General features: G+C 32.9%; 1 protein-coding gene across 1 annotated transcript in view; it reads right to left on the reverse strand.

Annotated features, from left to right (window-relative positions):
* PRKAR2B_1 (cAMP-dependent protein kinase type II-beta regulatory subunit) overlaps positions 1-19,677 on the reverse strand; it is a 106,596-nt gene extending 86,919 nt beyond the window's left edge. The window contains exon 1 of the mRNA XM_051214246.1: positions 19,399-19,677. Within this exon, the coding sequence (XP_051067397.1) occupies positions 19,399-19,531 (133 nt within the window). The 5' untranslated portion in view covers positions 19,532-19,677. The remainder of the gene's footprint in view (positions 1-19,398) is intronic.
* Between the last annotated feature and the right edge of the window lie 400 nt (positions 19,678-20,077).

The raw sequence follows: 20,077 nt of genomic DNA on the forward strand, positions 1-20,077 counted from the left end.
AACCCCCTTTAGAAGGACATAAAATTTGTACAGACACTCTATTATTCTACGAACGTGTTAAATGTAGTGTAATTAGTCATGATAGCATAGCAAAAGTCATGTGATTTAAATTATTCCCAAATATCTACAACTGAGTGATAAATAAATGAAAACATAACCGTAATTACTGACTACGATACATTCACATGAATCGACAACACAGAGTTTATCACTGGCCATTAGTCAATTCATCCATATAGCCTTTTTGTATGGTTAGTTTCTTATAAAGTTTTCCTATTTATTTAGAAAATTCTAAACAATTACTGGATACGTGTAGAGTTCCGGTTAGAGATTTTTTAGCGAGTCAGTTTGTTACGTGATGCAGTCGCTAACCCCATGCCCAAACCTCTCCTTTTATCCGGACTTCAGACTGGCAGTAGCCTCAGAGAGGCTCCAGGCAGAGTGTTTATTAACAGTTGTCTACGCAAAATACTTCGGATCCATTGGACAGACACTATCAGCAATATCAACAATATATTCATATTGTGTCTATCCCAATGTATACATGGACCTCAGTATGGTGATGATCATCTTGATAATTTCAAACGACGTCACTAAAAAAGCTTCTATTAGTGATGGTAACAAAACTGATATATTTCCTTTTTATCGATTAAAGAATAATAGCAAATGATTTATTTCATTTCCATGGTATTAATAACACTGATTCGATGAGTATACGTATATCTTACCATTTGAAACACCTTGATTGATCGATAAACAATAGAGAAACTAGCTATTGTAAATGTAAGAATTCGCTTCATTCTACTATGATATATCCCCAAAACGTTATATTTAATTTTAGCGTTAAGGGGATTAGGAAACATATTTGTGTTGTCCAAAAAGACAAAATTATGAAATTCACTATGATACTTTCTATCGTCACTTAGTTACATTTCATTTTTCAATATAAGCAGGACTAAACAAGAACCAAAGATGCATTAGAATATGTTTCAGTGCTGATTGTTGTTGTTGTTGTTTGGTGTTGTCTAGGTAACTATTATTTCTAATCCCTTTTCTAGTTACTAAAAAGAGCTTAATGTATATTTATAGAGATGTACATCTTTTATATAACGGACAATATGATATAATTTGTAAATCTGTTTTGAAACTTTCAGTCAATTATCATGATTACACCTTAATTTTTGGTTTCTTTTTGTTGTTTGAATGTAGTTTAAGTAAGTAAATGGTTACAATTTACTGTATATAAGTAGTGAGAAATGTTAAACTCATTTGTGAATAGAAAGTATGTTTACCCTTGTATGTAGTAGTGCATTAAATCTCAAGTGTGTAGTGTAATCTACAGTATTTTTTGATCATCTTTTTACTATAGAAAACATATCTCTCTGTTGATATATTTCTAATATTTCCATAATAAGTTCTAGTGAGAAGCCGTGACCAGTGGAGTTCAACCGTGTCTGTTGTGAGATAGTGACTCGCTGAAGACAATGTTAGACGGGGCGAAAATTCGTGGACTCGTTGAAGTTAGTCACTAACACCGTTGGATGCCGAGGTTAAGTGTCAGAGCATGAGAGCGAAGGTCCCGGGTTCGAGTCTTGCGTGCGGGATTGTGGGTGTGCACTGTTGAGGAGTCTTATACTAAGACGGAACGGCCATTTATTGTTTCCAGGCTTTCTATGGTGGTCTAGTGTTAATGGACTCATAAATTCAACCATTAGATTACTACAATCTCCATAGAACCCCCCTTTCTGATAAAATGATATTCATTTAGAAGCATGACAATTAATTCCATATAATTTAATGAAATGCATTCGAACGAATAACAATGTCAGATTAAAAATTTGAAAGAAATCCTGACTATTTATTTATTAATCCATACTATTCAAATTCAACTTTTGGCATACAGATAATTTCTTCCAGTATTGATTACAGTTAAAATAAGTTGGTCGAGCCTATCTATTGACCCCATTCAAATGAAGTTATAATTTAGTGAAACATTCGTTTTTTTCAGATCACTCTATGATCCATTAGTTGTTTGAAGAGTAATTACACTAAAAATTGTGACCATAAAGTTGGAGGACAAGTTCATACAGTTTTTCCCCCACTATAAAGTAGTACAAAATTAGATCATTCTGATAAAGTCTCAACGTTTTCAAAGATTTCGCTTTACTATTGACACGAACAAAGAAATTAGAAATATTTTCTGATTGAGATCATCAACCGACTGATGTTAAACCACCGTTGGAAACCTGGAAGCACTGAACGACTATTTCGTCCTATTTTTTTGAGACTCAGCAGTACGCATCCACGGTCGTGCTCGCGGGATTCGAACCCAGGACCTTCATTTCCGCACGCGAACGCTTAACCTACTGAACCACTGGGCCAGCATCCATTGGAAGATGGTCGCGCGATTACGTGGATTGGTTGATGCTAGACATTAACACTAACCCGTAGGTTAAGCGTTCGCGCGCGAGACTGAAGGCCCTGGGTTCGAATCCCTCGAGCGCTATCGCGAATGCGCACTGCTGAAAAGTTCCCAAAAATAGGACGAAACGGCCGTTCAGAGCTTCAAGGTTTCCAACGGTGGTTAACCATCAGTCGGTTCATGATCTCAATCAAAAACTTAATAATCTCCACAACCCCTATACTGATAAGAAATATTTTTTCATATGTTCTTTATCATTCAAACTACCTACAAAAATGTGCAGACAATGAGTGGAAGACTATACTTATTATAAAGATACATGGAAAGAAAATTGAGTCTTTTCCAATTTACTATAGTTGAAATTTCATCACTGATTCTTTTTAAATGCAAATGTTAAGTTTAAGCTTACTATTTGTGATAGATTACGTAAATCATAATTAGACAGATACTTATTGTTTATTGATTATTTTGAAGGTATTCAATGAATCCATTTTGTATCTTATGTCCAGAAAATGGGCTGGTGTCAAATGTTAAAAACCGATCAGTTCACATAGACATTGTTTCTTGTCTCTCTATTAAACTAAACACATAGATATTAGTTTTTTTTATTGTTACTCCGAAAAAAATAGCCACCTCAATGGTTTACCATCAGTTGTCTTGGTAACAAAAATAAAACATTGTAGTAACTGGACATTTCGATTTGTATTTCATTTTTTTTTGTTTTTCATTCTTTCAATCAATCATCGTCACATTCCAATGAATTGAATTTCTTTCTTTTTTGTTTTAGAAAAAAAGAACAACCTTTCTTGATCGTTAATATTAGTTTTCTTTTAAAAATGATTTTTCCTCCTAAAATTTTCTTAAATATTCTAGAAGGGTTGAATTGATATTCTCACGCAAGATGATCTTACTGTTGTGAAATTGATCAGTTTTATGATCCATTTAATCCGATTAGATTATGTAAGTCCTTTGACTATCTATCATGAAACATGTTTTACATGATACTATGAAGAAGTTGATGAAGTGATAATGTAGTTAAAATAGAGATTAGTAACAAATAAACCATCTCAATATTTAAAATTCATTATGGTAATGGTTATATAATGAAAGTAGGATTTTGTTTTGTTTTTATAAACATGTCGTATACATAGATCTGTAAGGATCGATCAAGTACCAAGCGAATCGTAACACTATGGATCATTGTGGAACAATCAATAGAATGAAATTCATCACTCTACATCAAATTCATTGACTACGAGAAAGTATTTGATAGCGTGAACAGGATAGAGTTTGTTAAAAAATGCTGATTGGCGGCCTATTCTTCATTGAGAGTAACAGGCGTAAGTAAGTAAACAAGTAAGCAAGTAAGTAAGTAAGTGTATATAGATATCATAACAAGCAGAAATAGATGACCTTTATTTACTTTATAACGTTCATTATCATCCTTTGTTAGTAGTTCATCATCTAAACAATGAGTACGATATGTTCTTATGAAATATTTGATACATTCTGATTTGAACTTTTAAACATCATCATATACTCAATTAATTGAAAGATTTACTGTCATTATTTTGTCAGTAAAATTACTCTGAATTTTTTACTAATACCATCGTTCATAGGTTTACATGCGATTATTAAACTTAAATATACCTAATTCATAACAACTATAAACATTCATAGATGTAATCACAATCGATTGATCACTGGGTGGTGATCAATGTCATGCCTGTCAAGTCCTTATTTAGTGCAGATCGAATGCTATCGATCAAGTTGCAATGTGGCCACCAGTCTAGGTGACTCGACACAGTGTGCACTACATATTGAGATTAGATGGCGGTTGGAGGTAGTCGACAGGAAACCCTGGACCCGGTTTCGTGCTACTTGGCACTCGTCAGCAAGGTGTATCTGTTTTCTTGAGGGGACTGATGCTCCCTGGCGGATTCGATCCCGTGTCACATGGTCGCATGGTCGATAGTATTCGATCCGCATTAATAAAAACTTGACACACATGACACTGATCACCACCCAGTGATCAATCAATTTTGATTACATCTCAGTCCTACAGGAGTTCGGTCGTGGCCCGGATAGCTCAGTGGTAACGTCTCTGACTGTGAAGCTGAGTGACACGGGATCGAATCGGTTAGGGAGCACCAGTTCCCTCAAGATTACAGATACACCTTGCTGACGAGTGCCAAGTAGCACGAAACCCGGATCCAAGGTTTCCTGTCGACTACCTCCAACCACCATCTAACATTTGAATTTCATGTGTCATAGCTTCTTAAAAATATTCTATCATAACAAAATGGAAAATATATGTATACTGTATTTAATTGGAAAGCGGAAAACTGAGATATTCTTAGTATATGTCAAACATAAATGTCAACTATTCAATATATAATTTTTACGAAAAACAAATGTTCAGTATCGTTCATATTTAATTATACCTGGATTAAATCACCCTACTACAGTCAATGACAAAATTTATGAAAAATGAATATTATTGAAAAAATTGAACACAAACACCCACCCGACAACCCACCCACCCACCCACACACACACAAGAGATGTATGATAATGGAATTTTTCCCAGGGTAACTATTCTGTTTTATTTCATGTTTAGTTCAGTTTATTGTCATTAAAAAGTTTGATTCACATAAAAAAAAACAGAAAAATTGAAGAAGAGATAAGTAATTCTCGGTATACATATGTATCTATAAACAACACGACATACAAAGGGGTAGTTTTCGAAATTCAAAAGAGATATATTTCTATGATGAAATGAAAATGATAAAGTGTTTTAATACACATTAATAATAATGATGATAAATAGAAATAAGTTTTAGAACAAATATGTAACATGTTTTCTCTAAAGAAAAAAGTTTGTCTATTATGTAAGAACTTTTGTCGAAACTTGATTGAATAGTTACACAGTATTTGGATGCCAAATTGATATGAGACATTAAAGAGGAAGATTGTATTTGTAAAATTTCACTGAATGAATTTGAAGTAAATCCAATGTTTCACCTAGCAATCTGGGACAAGCTCTTTCAAGGAAATCTAATCAAATATTAAAACTATTGAATAATAAATAAGTAACATGGTTCACTGGTTAACTGTATACTAAACAGATCAACCAATCAATCTTAACAATCTTTAAAGTAGGTATTTGCTCTAGTGTGTACGAGACATGTGGTGGGAAACGAAGTGTTAAGTTATATAATATCTTTCATCCAAATTTGATTGAATAGTTTCATAGTATTTGAGCACCGAGTTGATGTAAGTAATTAAGGAGGAAGAATGTATTTGTAAGATCTCAGTGAATGAAGTTGACGTGGATCTAACGTTTCGTCTGGCAATCTGGTACAAGCTCTTATATCACAATTATAGAATATAAATAAGTACCCTCCAAAAGAAAAGAGCATTATTTTGAGGAAACGATACTCTAAGATCAAAACTGGCAGGAATCAAAGATCGAACATATAAGAAAGAAATCAAATATAGTGATTGTAATGCTACATATGTAGATGAAACATTAAGACAACTGAATATAAGAGTAAACGAACATAAACTATGCCCAAAGCAGATTCCTAAATCTTCAGATGATATTTAAAAAAACTCGAGGACAAATCAGCGATAGCATTACAATCAATAGAGTTAGGTCATACAACTAACTTCAAGGCAAAAGAATCCTTCGAAATGGTTTTATTTCCTATAAAGAAAGACTAACAGCTGGAGCCCTACACATATGAACAAATACAAATAATATTAATAGGAGAGATAGAATATAATAAGCTGTTCAATGGCGACTAATAATTGATAAGTAAACCTTAGATCCTTGTTACTTTTGATATATCACTTATTATCTGAATAACAACAATTACATTCAACTATTCTAATCAGTTGTGTGATCTGAATATATCAAACAATTAACTAGAACGAAAAAACTACACAAACATTCATTCGTTCAAATTCACTTGGTGTGATTATACTTGTATCTTCCCATTGTTATTTCGGACTGTAATTGATCACTCTCATGTAGGCATATGTGCAATCTGTGTGGATTGCCACGATCTAGCCTTAAGTCACAAACTTTTTAAACAAAGATGGATAGTGGCTAGCAGTGGAATCGAGGATGAGCACTTCGTCCTATTTGGGACTCGTCAGCCGAATTTTGTTTTGTTTATTTATCTTCATTTTTATGAATGATGTAACAAAGTCGATTCATATCATGCATAAAAAAATTGTATGTTCTCTTTAAAAATTCACCGATCAGACGTGAAAAATATTGGATGAGATTTCTTCTATCACCTCAAATCCACTTACGAATACACACAATCTGTTATCTTAACATTGGATATTCGATAATTTTGCTGTCTGATTATATTTCCTTGAAAAAGCTTGTACCAGATTGCCAGACGAAACGTTAGATCCACGTCAACTTCATTCACTGAGATCTTACAAATACATTCTTCCTCCTTAATTACTTACATCAACTCGGTGCTCAAATACTATGAAACTATTCAATCAAATTTGGATGAAAGATATTATATAACTTAACACTTCGTTTCCCACCACATGTCTCGTACACACTAGAGCAAATACCTACTTTAAAGATTGTTAAGATTGATTGGTTGATCTGTTTAGTATACAGTTAACCAGTGAACCATGTTACTTATTTATTATTCAATAGTTTTAATATTTGATTAGATTTCCTTGAAAGAGCTTGTCCCAGATTGCTAGGTGAAACATTGGATTTACTTCAAATTCATTCAGTGAGATTTTACAACTACATTCTTGTTCATTAATATCAGTTTAATGTCTTTTACACCCGTGAATATTTATATGAGATGTATACTACTTATACTGATAGAAATGAGTACTATGTAGATGTAGTGGGAAGTAGAATGTATGCCAGTAGAAAATTGAAATAAAGAGAACAGGAAGGAAATCAGAGAGAAATCGAAATAACAACAGAATTAGAAGAATGATGGAGTATGTATTAAGTCATATTTTATTAAGCCACTGTATGAGATTACATTAAACCGTAAACTGGTTTATACATAACTTATACATAGACTCATCCAGTGTACAAAAATGTCATAGATACTGGTTTACGTTGTATTATGGAAACCAAATGTATCTAACATGATTATCAACATAAGTCTTTGATATTAGATGTTTGAAGGGAATTTATGGAAAATATCAGGCCTAGTTTCCATACAAGACTGCTTTTGTCAGCAAAGTGTATCTACAGTTTTCGCAAAATCGATATTCATTAAGAGCAATTCAAAACCAATATAATCTGGTATCAGGCAAATATATCAGTTATAGCCTGCATAAATTATAGTGAATTCTAAGAACAAAGTCCCCTACAAAAATAAAATACTAGAAACAAGATATTGAAACATATCGATTAGTGACTAATCTATGACTTAATCAATAGAAATTGATCATTACGTTTAACAAGACAAATGTAACCCTGAGTATTACATAATGACTAGCCAGTATAACTATATAGTTCGTTTATACATGATACATATTAGGGTACTAGCGAATATTACTTAGGGATGGAAACATTTATCGACTCAGATTATAGTTTTTTTCTAGTTTCATGTTGTCATTCAGATGATTTGCATAAAACTAGAGAGAGATAGTCTTAGTACACAGGTTATTATTTTTTTCAAATAGAGATAAATTTGTTATATATATACGCTGAAAGTAATTTCTTCTGAAAAACATTTTCATCTAACCAAATCTTCTTTCGCTTGAGTGAAAAGAATCAAGTCGCTTATACGGTGAAATCAATCAAATGTCTATCGTTTTTAGGATTGGAATGATAATTTGTGTATATGTTAAGGGTTTAGTTTATTTGCTTGATTTCAACCTCTACTAACCTGTTTAACTGGGTGTTTATTCTTAGACTAATTCTTTAACTATCGTCGCGTATCCTCTTGAGAATATCCAGAAGTCAGAATACGAGTCGTGATGGGAAATGGTTTATTATTGGTCAATTAAACCGATAGAGCATTCAATAAGCAAGCACATTGTAAGTGAGAGAAAGTACGGTAACAGAAAAAAACTATGAGGAAATGATTTACATGACTTTTAATTATATTCCGCCGGCAAGTTTTACAAATTCGCTGTGTATTTCAGATAATTGTTTTATTCATTTTCGTGGTGATTCATTTTAACAATGCAGTTAATAATAAAGGGTAACTTGATTGATATAATTTCAGGAACACTAGGGAGTGAACAAACACGATGTTGATTACCATTTAGTGGTAAAGTCAGGTAGACATCCCATCCATTCAGGATTTTAGTTGCGGCCTTAATAGTTCGTTGAAAAGTTTTGTTACTGTGCAATTATAGAACGCATGTTTGAATTTCCTGAGTGATGTTAGTTCCCTGAAAAGTAAAAACACGCCTTATTGAAGATATTAAACAATCATGCCATGTAGACTAAACACAGTTTCCTGTTGATTACGTCAAACAATCTAACTCCAGAATCTAAATTATATTAATATCTGGTCCGTGATATTTATTTATGGAACCGATTACTGAAGTAATGGTTTGTTTATGTTTATCTTTCTAAAGCATTTACGAAATGACATATGGTTCTAAAATTATTTATTATATCTGATAGAACAAACGTAACTCCGTACAGGGATCAGCTGGAGAACAGCTAAAAACTAAGAGACAGAGGACATTTTTCACTTTTTAGTTTCTAACTTTTTATGAGTAAACATGTAGTGTCGGTTATTATGTTAAGCCCATATACTTTATTCTAGGTTTCGGACAGACCATTCTATTCATTCTACTTGAGTCACATTCTGACCTTGTTATTTATTCGCTTATCACTCTTGACTGTTTTTATAAGAGCGCATAGGTGTGTGCACATTTCTTATCCCATTACTCATCACATGTCTGTAATTTACTTTTGTGTAACTATAAATATTGATTAACGCTTGGTTAAATGCGAGTTGGCTTACCCGCCATGTCCACCGCGCGTCGTTTTGCTTTATTCTATTCCATTCGCTTCATATACAATATATATGTATTCACAAGTCCATTCTCGTTATTTTACTTATTTAATTCCGTTATTGACTAACGCGATTTAAGTCGATGATTATATACGAGGATAGGTGATAACAAACATTCATACGATCTCCTTGGAGTCAGATCAACGGGCCACTAAAGTGGAAAGCCCTTTCGACAATATCGTACGATCTAAATGACGACAAAGTAAAGGGCCCCACAAACATTCATGATAATAAGCGGCAACTATGAAACGTTCAGTTCTAGAGACCAAAATCATGCAATAAAACAAACATAGTCATAATCCAATAAGAAATAATTTCCAATTCTTGTCAATTTGAGATACGATGTGATCTTTATTGAGTAACGTTGATCAATAACGATAAATTTGCAAATTGAATTTTCACTAAACATCTCTTCTGTTAGTAAGGTCATATCTAAATGTTATTACAAGGAGATTGTTAAAAAAACTCCAGTACGAATTTATGCATGACAATTTTTTTTCTATCCTACAGTTTAATACAGCTGATTTCTTGAGAATGTAGGGTTTGAGGTCAGCATGGATTGATGTTAACTGAAGTGTTATTGAAAAATTTTAAAGAGTACTAGATATCTCTTTTATTTCTATGTTAGGCATTTTCGAAATTATGCAACGTCAACTTTTCAAATGATGGAATCAAGAAACATCAAGTATATTGATGAACTTTTTAAGACACTTAGTGTAATCATTCAGAACTATTATTCTCATTGATACACAATGTAGAAGTAATTTGATATTATGTCGAATTAGGAAATGAATTTCAGGCGAGATTATAATTTATGAATGAACCAATCACATATAAGATAACAGGTCTCAGATCTTGGTGCCAAATTTACTCATCCATTTGAATAAATTGAGTTTTAGCATTATAGCTGATGTCAGTTCGTGATGAAAAACCCGAAATCTAATTCTTAACCTTAATCATCAACTGTAAATTCTAATTCTAATTCCTTACGCACTGGTTTATAACCCTTATTTGTTTCTATTTATTAGGTGGACACTATCAAGGTCAGTCTAGAGTCACTCAAAGGGTTATCCATAAATTATAGTCTCATCGAATTTCATTACAACCTTATTATTGCTAATTCATTACATTAATATTGTACTCAATTTAAAACAAAACATAAACGGTACATTATGATGGATAAATATTGAGTACCATTTTTTAAAACAGAAAAATGTAAGTTTGGTCGGGGAAAAAAATGAACTTAGTTATAGTTAGGGTTTGGTTTGTTTCATTAATGGACATAACAATTATGATAATAAATATGTCTATATCCATCATAATGGATCATCTAAACATTTCCCATCTTTATTCTATGAATGCATTCCGGTTGTTTTTTTTAAAAATTATTTTTAGCTGCATTATATTACGCATGACAAGATACCAATAGTAACTATGAGACAAGAAAACAACAGAACAGATTGGAATTCATCTTTTTGTATTGGTTATTTAAATGTTTCCATTGATATTTTGTGACTGAAATGAATCAATCTATTATTGTAATATATTCATCCTATGCAGATTGTATGGATATTCATTATTGCTTAGAAGAGATAGTGACTATTGAAAATATGTGTATGTTTGTATGTATATAAGTAGTCTGATAAAAAAAGAAGTTTGTGCTGATGATGTCGTCCAGAAGAACGATGAAAGCTCCACGACCAAACCATCCAGCTCAGAGAACGAAACTCCATCAAAATCATCCACCTGAGCTACAAATCTTCTCCACCATCTCAGAATAATAATAAATTATATTTGTGCAATAATCAATTATTGTGCTGCTCAGTATTCAATGAGCTCTTTTTCTTCAGATAATTACTCATTGTATTAATTGACAGAAATTATTTTTATCCCGGACTTATCTGAGGCAACCAACCATTGAAAACTAGAAAACACTAGATAGTTACTTCTTGATTTACGTGAAAGATCTATGATTTTCACAAAACCATCCAAACTGATAATAATCGTGTACGTTTTTGTAATTAACTTGGATATGCAATTTTAGTAGATAGTCATGTAACATCGTGAATTGATTGAAGTTAGATATGTATACCACTGGATGTCAGATCACTGGTCTAGAGGTGAGAAGTTTGTGCTTAAAATCGAAAATACTGGTTTTGATTCCTAATGATGGGGTGCTGTTTGCATTCTTCTGATGAATCTAGCGAGGTGGGATCGTGGATGAGCACTGCTGATGAATCTCATAGCAGGACGAAACGGCCGTCCAGTGCTTCTAGGTTTTTCATGGTGGTCTAGCTTCAATTGACTCATGATCTCAACTATTGAAATTACTATAATATCCACAAAAACCCTTTCTGATATGAATCTTATACTAACACGAAATGGCCATCCTTTACTTTCAGGTTTTTATTGGTTATTTTATGTTATGATCTATGGAAATTCAACAATCTAAACAAACCTCTTTAGCGAAAATAGACTTTCACTGTTTACTGATGAAGCATGACAATAGTTATGATTATCATATGCAAATAACACACCAGAATAAATACTGTGTTATAAGAAAGTGTTTGCTAATGATGTGCTTGCAGGTTTTCCATGGTGTTCTCAACTATTGAAATCACCACAATCTCTACAAAATCCCTTCTCATATAAATCAACATATGCTTACTAGTGACTGACTTCAAGATGTATTTCCTGAAGTTTTAGTGCGAATACACTTCTACCGAGTCTGTTGTGATATAGTAACTCACTGAAGACAATGGTGGATGTGTCGCACAATTTCGTGGATTGTTTGAAGTTTGACATTACCACCATTGGACGCCGGCTTAGTGATCTAGTGGTTAAGCACTTGTGCGTCGGACTGATATGTCCTGTGTTCGAATCTCGCGAGGCCGGATAGTGGATGCGCACTTCTGAGGAGTCCCACAATAGAACGAAACGGCAATCCAGTGCTTTCAGGTTTTTCATGGTGGTTTAGCTTCACTTGACTCATGATCTCAACCATTGAAAAAATTAAATGTCAAGAATAGCAGATCTAATTGATTACACATTGTGAAATAAATGAGTAAAACAATTCCAGTTACTGAAATTCTCTAATAGTTTTGACATAAAAGTTGCAAATAGAACTTAATACAGTTTATTTTATGACTGGAGTGTCATGAAGGTTTTATAAATCCTCATCATATGCCTATATGTTACCATTTAATATAGTTTTCCAAGAGGAAATATACAAAAACAAATCGAAATAGTTACATAATACTATAGAGCCTAAATGTACAAGAATTACATACGTAATTAAACGAGTACATGAAAATAAATGATGCTACTCACACAAGAGAGAGAAGGCATAAAATTCAGGAAATAAACACTAATCTTATCTAGTTAATGATATGAAATACTTCAACAGACAAAGATTATCATTTGTCCAATGAAGCCACTAATTTTTCACAACCCATTCAGTTTCCCTGGTAAATTCTTCTTCTTCATCATTTCACTATAATTTCTTATTCAAGTCTACCTAAAGTTGTATGTACCAATGAAATTAATCAGTTTCCTATTGGCCTATTTGCATCCTGTGCGGATGAAATGCGAGTTCCGATTTCCACTGCTAGGCAATATCCATCTTTGCTTTAAATTTATGCAAAATTTGCTATTTCCATAGTCACCAAGTGGAGCATTTGTTTTCATCAGCTTAAATTTACAATTAGTTTCATTTTAAATACATATTTTTCTTAATTGTATAGTACATTTGATACAACGTATCTAATGTATTCAGTTATCGTAAGGTAAAAAAATATGATATTAACCGCTGTGACTTTTTTCTGGTAAGCGTTTTTTTAGCGAGTTACAAATGTCAAGACAGTTCTACTGTATGGGGCGGAAACCTGGAGAACTACGAAAGCCATCATCCAGAAGTTACAGGTGTTTATTAACAGTTGTCTAAGCAAAATACTTCGGATAAGTTGGCCAAAGACTATCAGCAACAACCTATTGTGGGAGAGAACAAACCGGATCCCAGTGGAGGAAGGAATCGGGAAGAAGCGTTGGAAGTGGATAGGATACACGTTGAGGAAATAACCCATCTGTGTCACAAGACAAGCCCTCACATGGAATCCTCAAGGCCAAAAAAGAAGAGGAAGACCAAAGAACACATATGAGAATAATGAACAAACATTTGATAGAACTAGAAAGGAAGGCCTAGGACAGGGTGTGTTGGAGAATGCTGGTCGGAGGTCTATGCTCCATTACGAGTAACAGGCGTAAGTAAGTAAGTAAGTAAGTAAGTAAGTAAGTAAAGTAAGTAAGTAGAGTAAGTAAGAAGTAAGTAAGAGTAAGAGTGGGTAAGTAGTGAGTAGTGAGGGTGAGTGGGCAAGCAAGGCAAGCAAGCAAGTAGAAGCAAGCAAGGCAAGCAAGCAAGGCAAGCAAGAAGAAGCAAGTAAGAAGCAAGGCAAGCAAGTAAGTAAGCAAGTAAGTAAGTAAGTAAGTAAGTAAGTAAGTAAGTAAGTAAGTAAGTACGTAACCGCTGTGATAATTCCACATGAAATTCACAGTATTTATAGCGTATCGATTGATGGTAAGCTTTCCACATTATCATGTTAATACACCGGATTGTAGACTGACACAATTATTGAATTAAAAATAAATCTAACTCGGAAAAATCAATTACAGAGTATGCAAAGTTAAAATATATTTAACCAAGTGATTTGAATAGTCTACTTGTGAGAAGTTTAAGATAGATAGTGACTAACTGTGGAATCCAGCACATGCATTTCGTCCTATTTAGTACCCGTCAGCTAACGAACATTTGCTTATAAAGCTTGTGATTTAACGTAATATCAAGGTAGTTCACACAGAATACACATATGCTAACAAGAGCCTGATCAATGACAGTCCTAAACAACAATGAAAAGATATAAGTAAACAATACCAAGATCAAGATAGTGTTTTCAGGCATTCGCAATTATTCCTTAATATCTCACTGGTTGAAATCATGAGTCAATGGAAGCTAGATCACCATGGAAAACCCTGAAGTACTGGACGGCCGTTTAGTTCTAGTATGAGACTCCTCAGTAGTGCACATCCACGATCTCGCCCCCCCGCGAGACTCGAACCCAGGACCTATCAGTCTCACACCAGGCGCTTAACCAACTAGTCCACTGAGCCGGTATCCAACGGTGTTACTGTCTAACTTCAACCAATTCCTTAATAATATCATCAATTTTAATAACAAATAGACTTCACTAGATATTGTATATATGATGTTTAAAACAGAGAAAAAAAAAGAAAACTGAAATTGAGTTTTACCAAAGTTTTAAGTAATTACACGTTTGAGAAGGAATGAATATCACTGTTAAGTAGAAATACGTTCTCATAACAGTTTCATTTATCGAACTGATTTATTTTGTTTGTAAATCAACAAATATATGCTTCCCTCTAATAAAAAAAATACATAAATCACTTAACTGCTTCTATGTACATCGATGCTCAATAAACAATCCTCAAAAATGATATCTGTGGTTGTTAATTGTTTATTAAAATGATAGTATGAGCTCAGTTGTTAAAATAACATTTATGAACATTGAACGAAATATGTAACATTCTAGTTGATGCACATATATGTACTTACTTATTTACTTACACCTATTACCCCTCATAGAAGAGAATGGACCACCACCTCCCAGCATTCTTCATTCAACTCTATCCTAGGATATATATACATGTCCACCCCTTCCACATAAAAATCTATTTCAATATCAACACAATACAAACATATTATGATAGAATAAGTTATTTCATGATAATAATGATGTAATGAAATCGGTCAGAAGTTTATTCTTTAAAATTGAATACATTTCAGAAAATCAAGTAACTAATCATCTAAATTACCCTAAGAAATCCAATCCCCTTTTTTATATATAAATAATCTCAATTATAATATAGTAATGAAACTATTCAAGTGTAAAGTCTTCTATACTAAGGTCATATCTTGTTGAAACAATAAGGAAAAATCAATTGGATTTAATATACCTAAAGGAAAAATTCTCATTACAGAAAACTACAAGTATATTAACAAGAAAATATCCATGTTAATAAAGCTTTCTTTAGATTCTACAATTAGTTTGATGAAGTTTTGGTTTCTGAACTGGATAGTTTGATCGTGGAGCTTTCGTCGTTCTTCTGAACGATCCATTCAGCTCAGAGAAAAAAACTTCATCGAAATCATCCACCTGAACTACAAATCTTGTCCACCACTCTACAGTTATATATGTAAACTAGGAATAGGAAAAGTGATCATACTTGAAGAAAATACTTTGCTTAAAATTATAGCAATGTTAATTTTGATTTGTTTATAAAAGACCGATATCAGGCAAGGTTGCCTACTCTCACCCTTTCTCTTTCTCCTGGTGATCGACTGGATTATGAAAACGTCAAAATCTGGGTGGAGGAAACATGGGATATAGTACACAGCCATGATGTAGCTGCACGATCTATACTTCACAGATGATCTGGCTCTTCTATCGCGCATACAAAAACAAATGCAGGAGAAGACGACCAATGTAGCAGCAGCCTCAGAAGCAGGAGATCTCAACATACACAAAGGGAAAAGCAAGGTTCTCCGATACAACACAACATGCACCAACCAAATCACACAGATGGTTATTAACAGTTGTCTACGCAAAACACTTCGGATACGTTGGCCAAAGACTATCAGCAACAACCTATTGTGGGAGAGAACAAACCAGATACCAGAGGAGGAAGAAATCAGAAAGAAGCAGTGAAAAGTGGATAGGACAAATGTTGATGGAAGCTCTCAACTGCGTCACAAGACAAGCCCTCACATGGAATCCTCAAGGCCAAAGGTAAAGAGGAAGACCACAGAACGCATTACGTCGAGAAATGGAGACAGACATGAGAATGAACAAAAATTGGACAGAACTTGAAAGGAAGGTTCAGGACAGAGTGAGTTGAATAATACTTGTCGGTGGCCTACGCTCTATTGGGAGTGACAGGCGTAAGTAAGTAAGTTATAAATAAATTTAAACTTTATTACCGGTAATTTGAAGTCGATTAACATGATAATGAAACTCGTTTTAGATTTTCAATTGTTAGGAACTAATATATATATACAGACGTTTATATATATTCCATGAATTTATAAACCTGGAATTGAATCATATTTGGTAGTTTTCATAGGTATGGATCATAATTCATACTGTGAATAATTTTGTATAGCCAACAATTTATTGTTATATTCTTTTGGTTTATTAAAAATTCAGTGGTTGGATTTGTCATTCAAGTTAAACCACCATGGAGAACCTAGAAGAACTGGATAGCCGTTTCGTCCTAGTATGGGATTCCTCAGTAATAAAGTTTTGTTAAGATATTAATAATACCTTTTCAAATTCTACACAGATAATTTGAAATTCACTGACAAATTCCAATCATAATATCATTCAATCTGTGATATAATGGTTATAAAATGAATACTTAAACAATGTCAACCATCATTGTTCAAATTTAAAAGAAAAAAACCTTGCTCTAATTCAAACAAGATATTACATAAGTTTTTGATTATTCGTTTGAAGGATCTAATTTCATTGAGTAAGGATAAGATCAATTTAGCACAATCATATTTATTGTTCACTTATTTACTAAAAATATTATCCTAACGTAAAATAGAAGAGTTCTATTAAGTGCTCAACATTAAAATGATCATATGTTACTAATTGCTTACAAAAACTAAATATTTAAAAGGTAAGTGATGTCACAGTCCAACAGCTCATAAGAAATGTTATTCAAAAAAAAGGTTTATGAATAATAAAGATTAAGAACAGAACGAATAAAGATTATAACAATGGTTACTGATATCCAGTGGGAAAACCATGTTATTAATGCAGAGGTTCAGCATCGTGTGTTCGGGCACAGAGACGATAATCCTATTGGTATCACTATCTTGAAACGCCGACTTCGGTGGCTTGGATATGGTCTACGAATGTCGTCCCAGAGAATTTCACGTCGTGCATTATTTGCCGACTCTGGGACTCGTTGGAAAAAGCGGAGAGGCAGTCAGTGTATGGTGTCGTGGTATGAAAGAAAACTGCAAAGAGCTGGCTTCTGTTGGTCTTTCTCGACTCCTTGGTTGGGGTCCGAGAAATGGTGCAACACAGTGACTAGAGACGTTATCAGATATGGCTCAGGATAGAAACCAGTAGCGATCCTGCTGTAACCTTCTTTTACTTTCTTCATAAAAACTGTGGTTGTATCTTCCTTAACTGAAGGAATTCTTTCTGGTTGTACCTTTCTGTTTCCTCCATTATTACTATTATTATTATTATACTACCTTACAGTAATCTGTTCGTTGCTGTTCTTTTTTTATCCTCGAATTCTCATTGTTTTGTGTGGCGCATATATATTTGGTGCCCTCTTGTAACCAATATTTATGTGTTGTAATAAATAATAAATAAAATAATAATGGTTAACTAATGGATGTATAAGAATAATGAGGAAGGAATAGAGAAGTTGATAGATTATAATGAATAGAAAAGGAGATTAAGATTATGATAAGATGATGGATTAAATATACTATTTCTGTATACACTGTCTAGATTTCAATCGGTTAATCGGTATTATATCTTCTGTACATAATTTTTTTTAGAAATTTTTAGTTATTTCGAACCAATTCCTTGAATTGAATGAATGATTAGATGAAAGAGATTCGTTAGAATAAACTAGGTGTTTTAAAGGTTGAACTATTAAACTAGTTATTGCAATTCTTTAGATAATCATAAAAGGTAACGTTAGAAGATGTTTTCTTATACTGAAGTTCTTGTATGTAATTAATAATCTTTACAATAACTGTATAAGTTACTCATATGCTTTTAGAAAGAATGTACAATTTATCCGTATACTGAATAATACAAAACTCAATCAGAAAGAGTACACTGGTCTTTATCTAGTAAAGTGATGAGCAACTGGATTCATTCACATGAAATATTGTATAAGTTATGTAATATCCAAAGAATTGAAAAGACTAGAATGATCTGTAAATATTTGAAGTCGTTTTTTTGGATATTATGTAAGAATTTCAATGGTTGAGATCATGAGACAATTAAAGCTAGACCAACATAGGAAACCTGGAAGCACTGGACAGACGTTTCGTCCTGCTGAGGAGTACCACAATATTAAAGACCAAATATTCAATGTACTAACTTGATTTCACAATAATCTGATTTATTTTAGTTCATCGGGTTCTTATCAACTGCTGATAACTTATAATATTTTAATATGAAAATTATCATAAATATTGGCCTACTTAAAATTTATGAAGATGATTAGAGATAAATATGTCTATCACAGAAATCACTAAACTGTATCACGTAGCAAGCCCTAACTTGGAATCGTGAAGGAAAACGGAAAAGAGGAAAGCCGAAGAACAGATTACGTCGAGAAATAAAAACAGATATGAAAAGGATGAATAACAACTAGAAACACCTGGAAAGGATTGTCCAGGATAAGATTAGATGGAGAGTGCATGTGGGCAGCCTATGCTCCTTCACGAGGAGTAACAGGCGTAAGTAAGTAAAGCAAGTAAGATGTAGAAAAAATTCCAATAGAGTTGATTACATCATTTTCATTTAATTCATAATTTCTTCATTAACATTAATCTGTTTTCAGTTGCTTCATTACACAATCATTTCATATTGGTTAACTTTATGGTTTCTAATCACTAGTTGAATGTTCTGGAATTTTCTCTCTAACACTATAAATCTGAAACAATATCAATAATAACTCTTAGCAACTAATGAGAACCTAATGAAATAAAAATCAATTCATATTATTCTGTACTAATCTTTGTTCTAGTTCTCTTTAACATAATTATTAAAAGGGTATTATATGTATATATACACTTTGTATTGATAAATTGAATTCACTTACCAGTAGGATAACGTGTATTATTTATTTCATTATTTTGATGAATTCTAGGTAATCTACCTGGTGATCGAAATGTATGATTGAAATTCTCTCCAACATGATCAAAAAAATTTCTTATATTTGCTAAAATTGACATAATTTACTAATGAGATAATTCTATTGTATTGTATTGTATTGTATATTTTGTATGACAATAATGAAATACTTTAAAAGTTGTATTAATTAAGATTATGAAAAGTAAACAGTTAGTAACTAATTCCAATCATTTATATGTTTACGAATATGAGATTGTTTTATTTTGCTTTGTTTTTCCCCCCTTATTCTTATAATTTGAAGAAGTAACAATTTCTTGAATATTCATTGGCTATTTTGTTATGTCTGTAAACTGATGATCAGTTGTAGATATTTTTTTCTATTTAACTAAGTCTATTCAATGTGTAAACCTTATAGGTTATAGAAATAACACTATCAATATTTCATATTTGAATTGAATTTTATAATTAATTAAAGGAGGGAGAATTAACAATTCACTGTGTAAGATTGATTAAAACAAAACGTTTTGGGTTACATGTAGTAGTAGTAGTAGTAGTAGTAGTAGTAGTAGTAGTAGTAGTAGTAGTAGTAGTAGCAGCAGCAGCAGCAGCAGCAGCAGCAGCAGCAGCAGCAGCAGCAGCAGCAGCAG

The sequence above is a fragment of the Schistosoma haematobium genome, chromosome 2 (assembly GCF_000699445.3).
Source record: "Schistosoma haematobium chromosome 2, whole genome shotgun sequence".
NCBI classification, from domain to species: domain Eukaryota; kingdom Metazoa; phylum Platyhelminthes; class Trematoda; order Strigeidida; family Schistosomatidae; genus Schistosoma; species Schistosoma haematobium.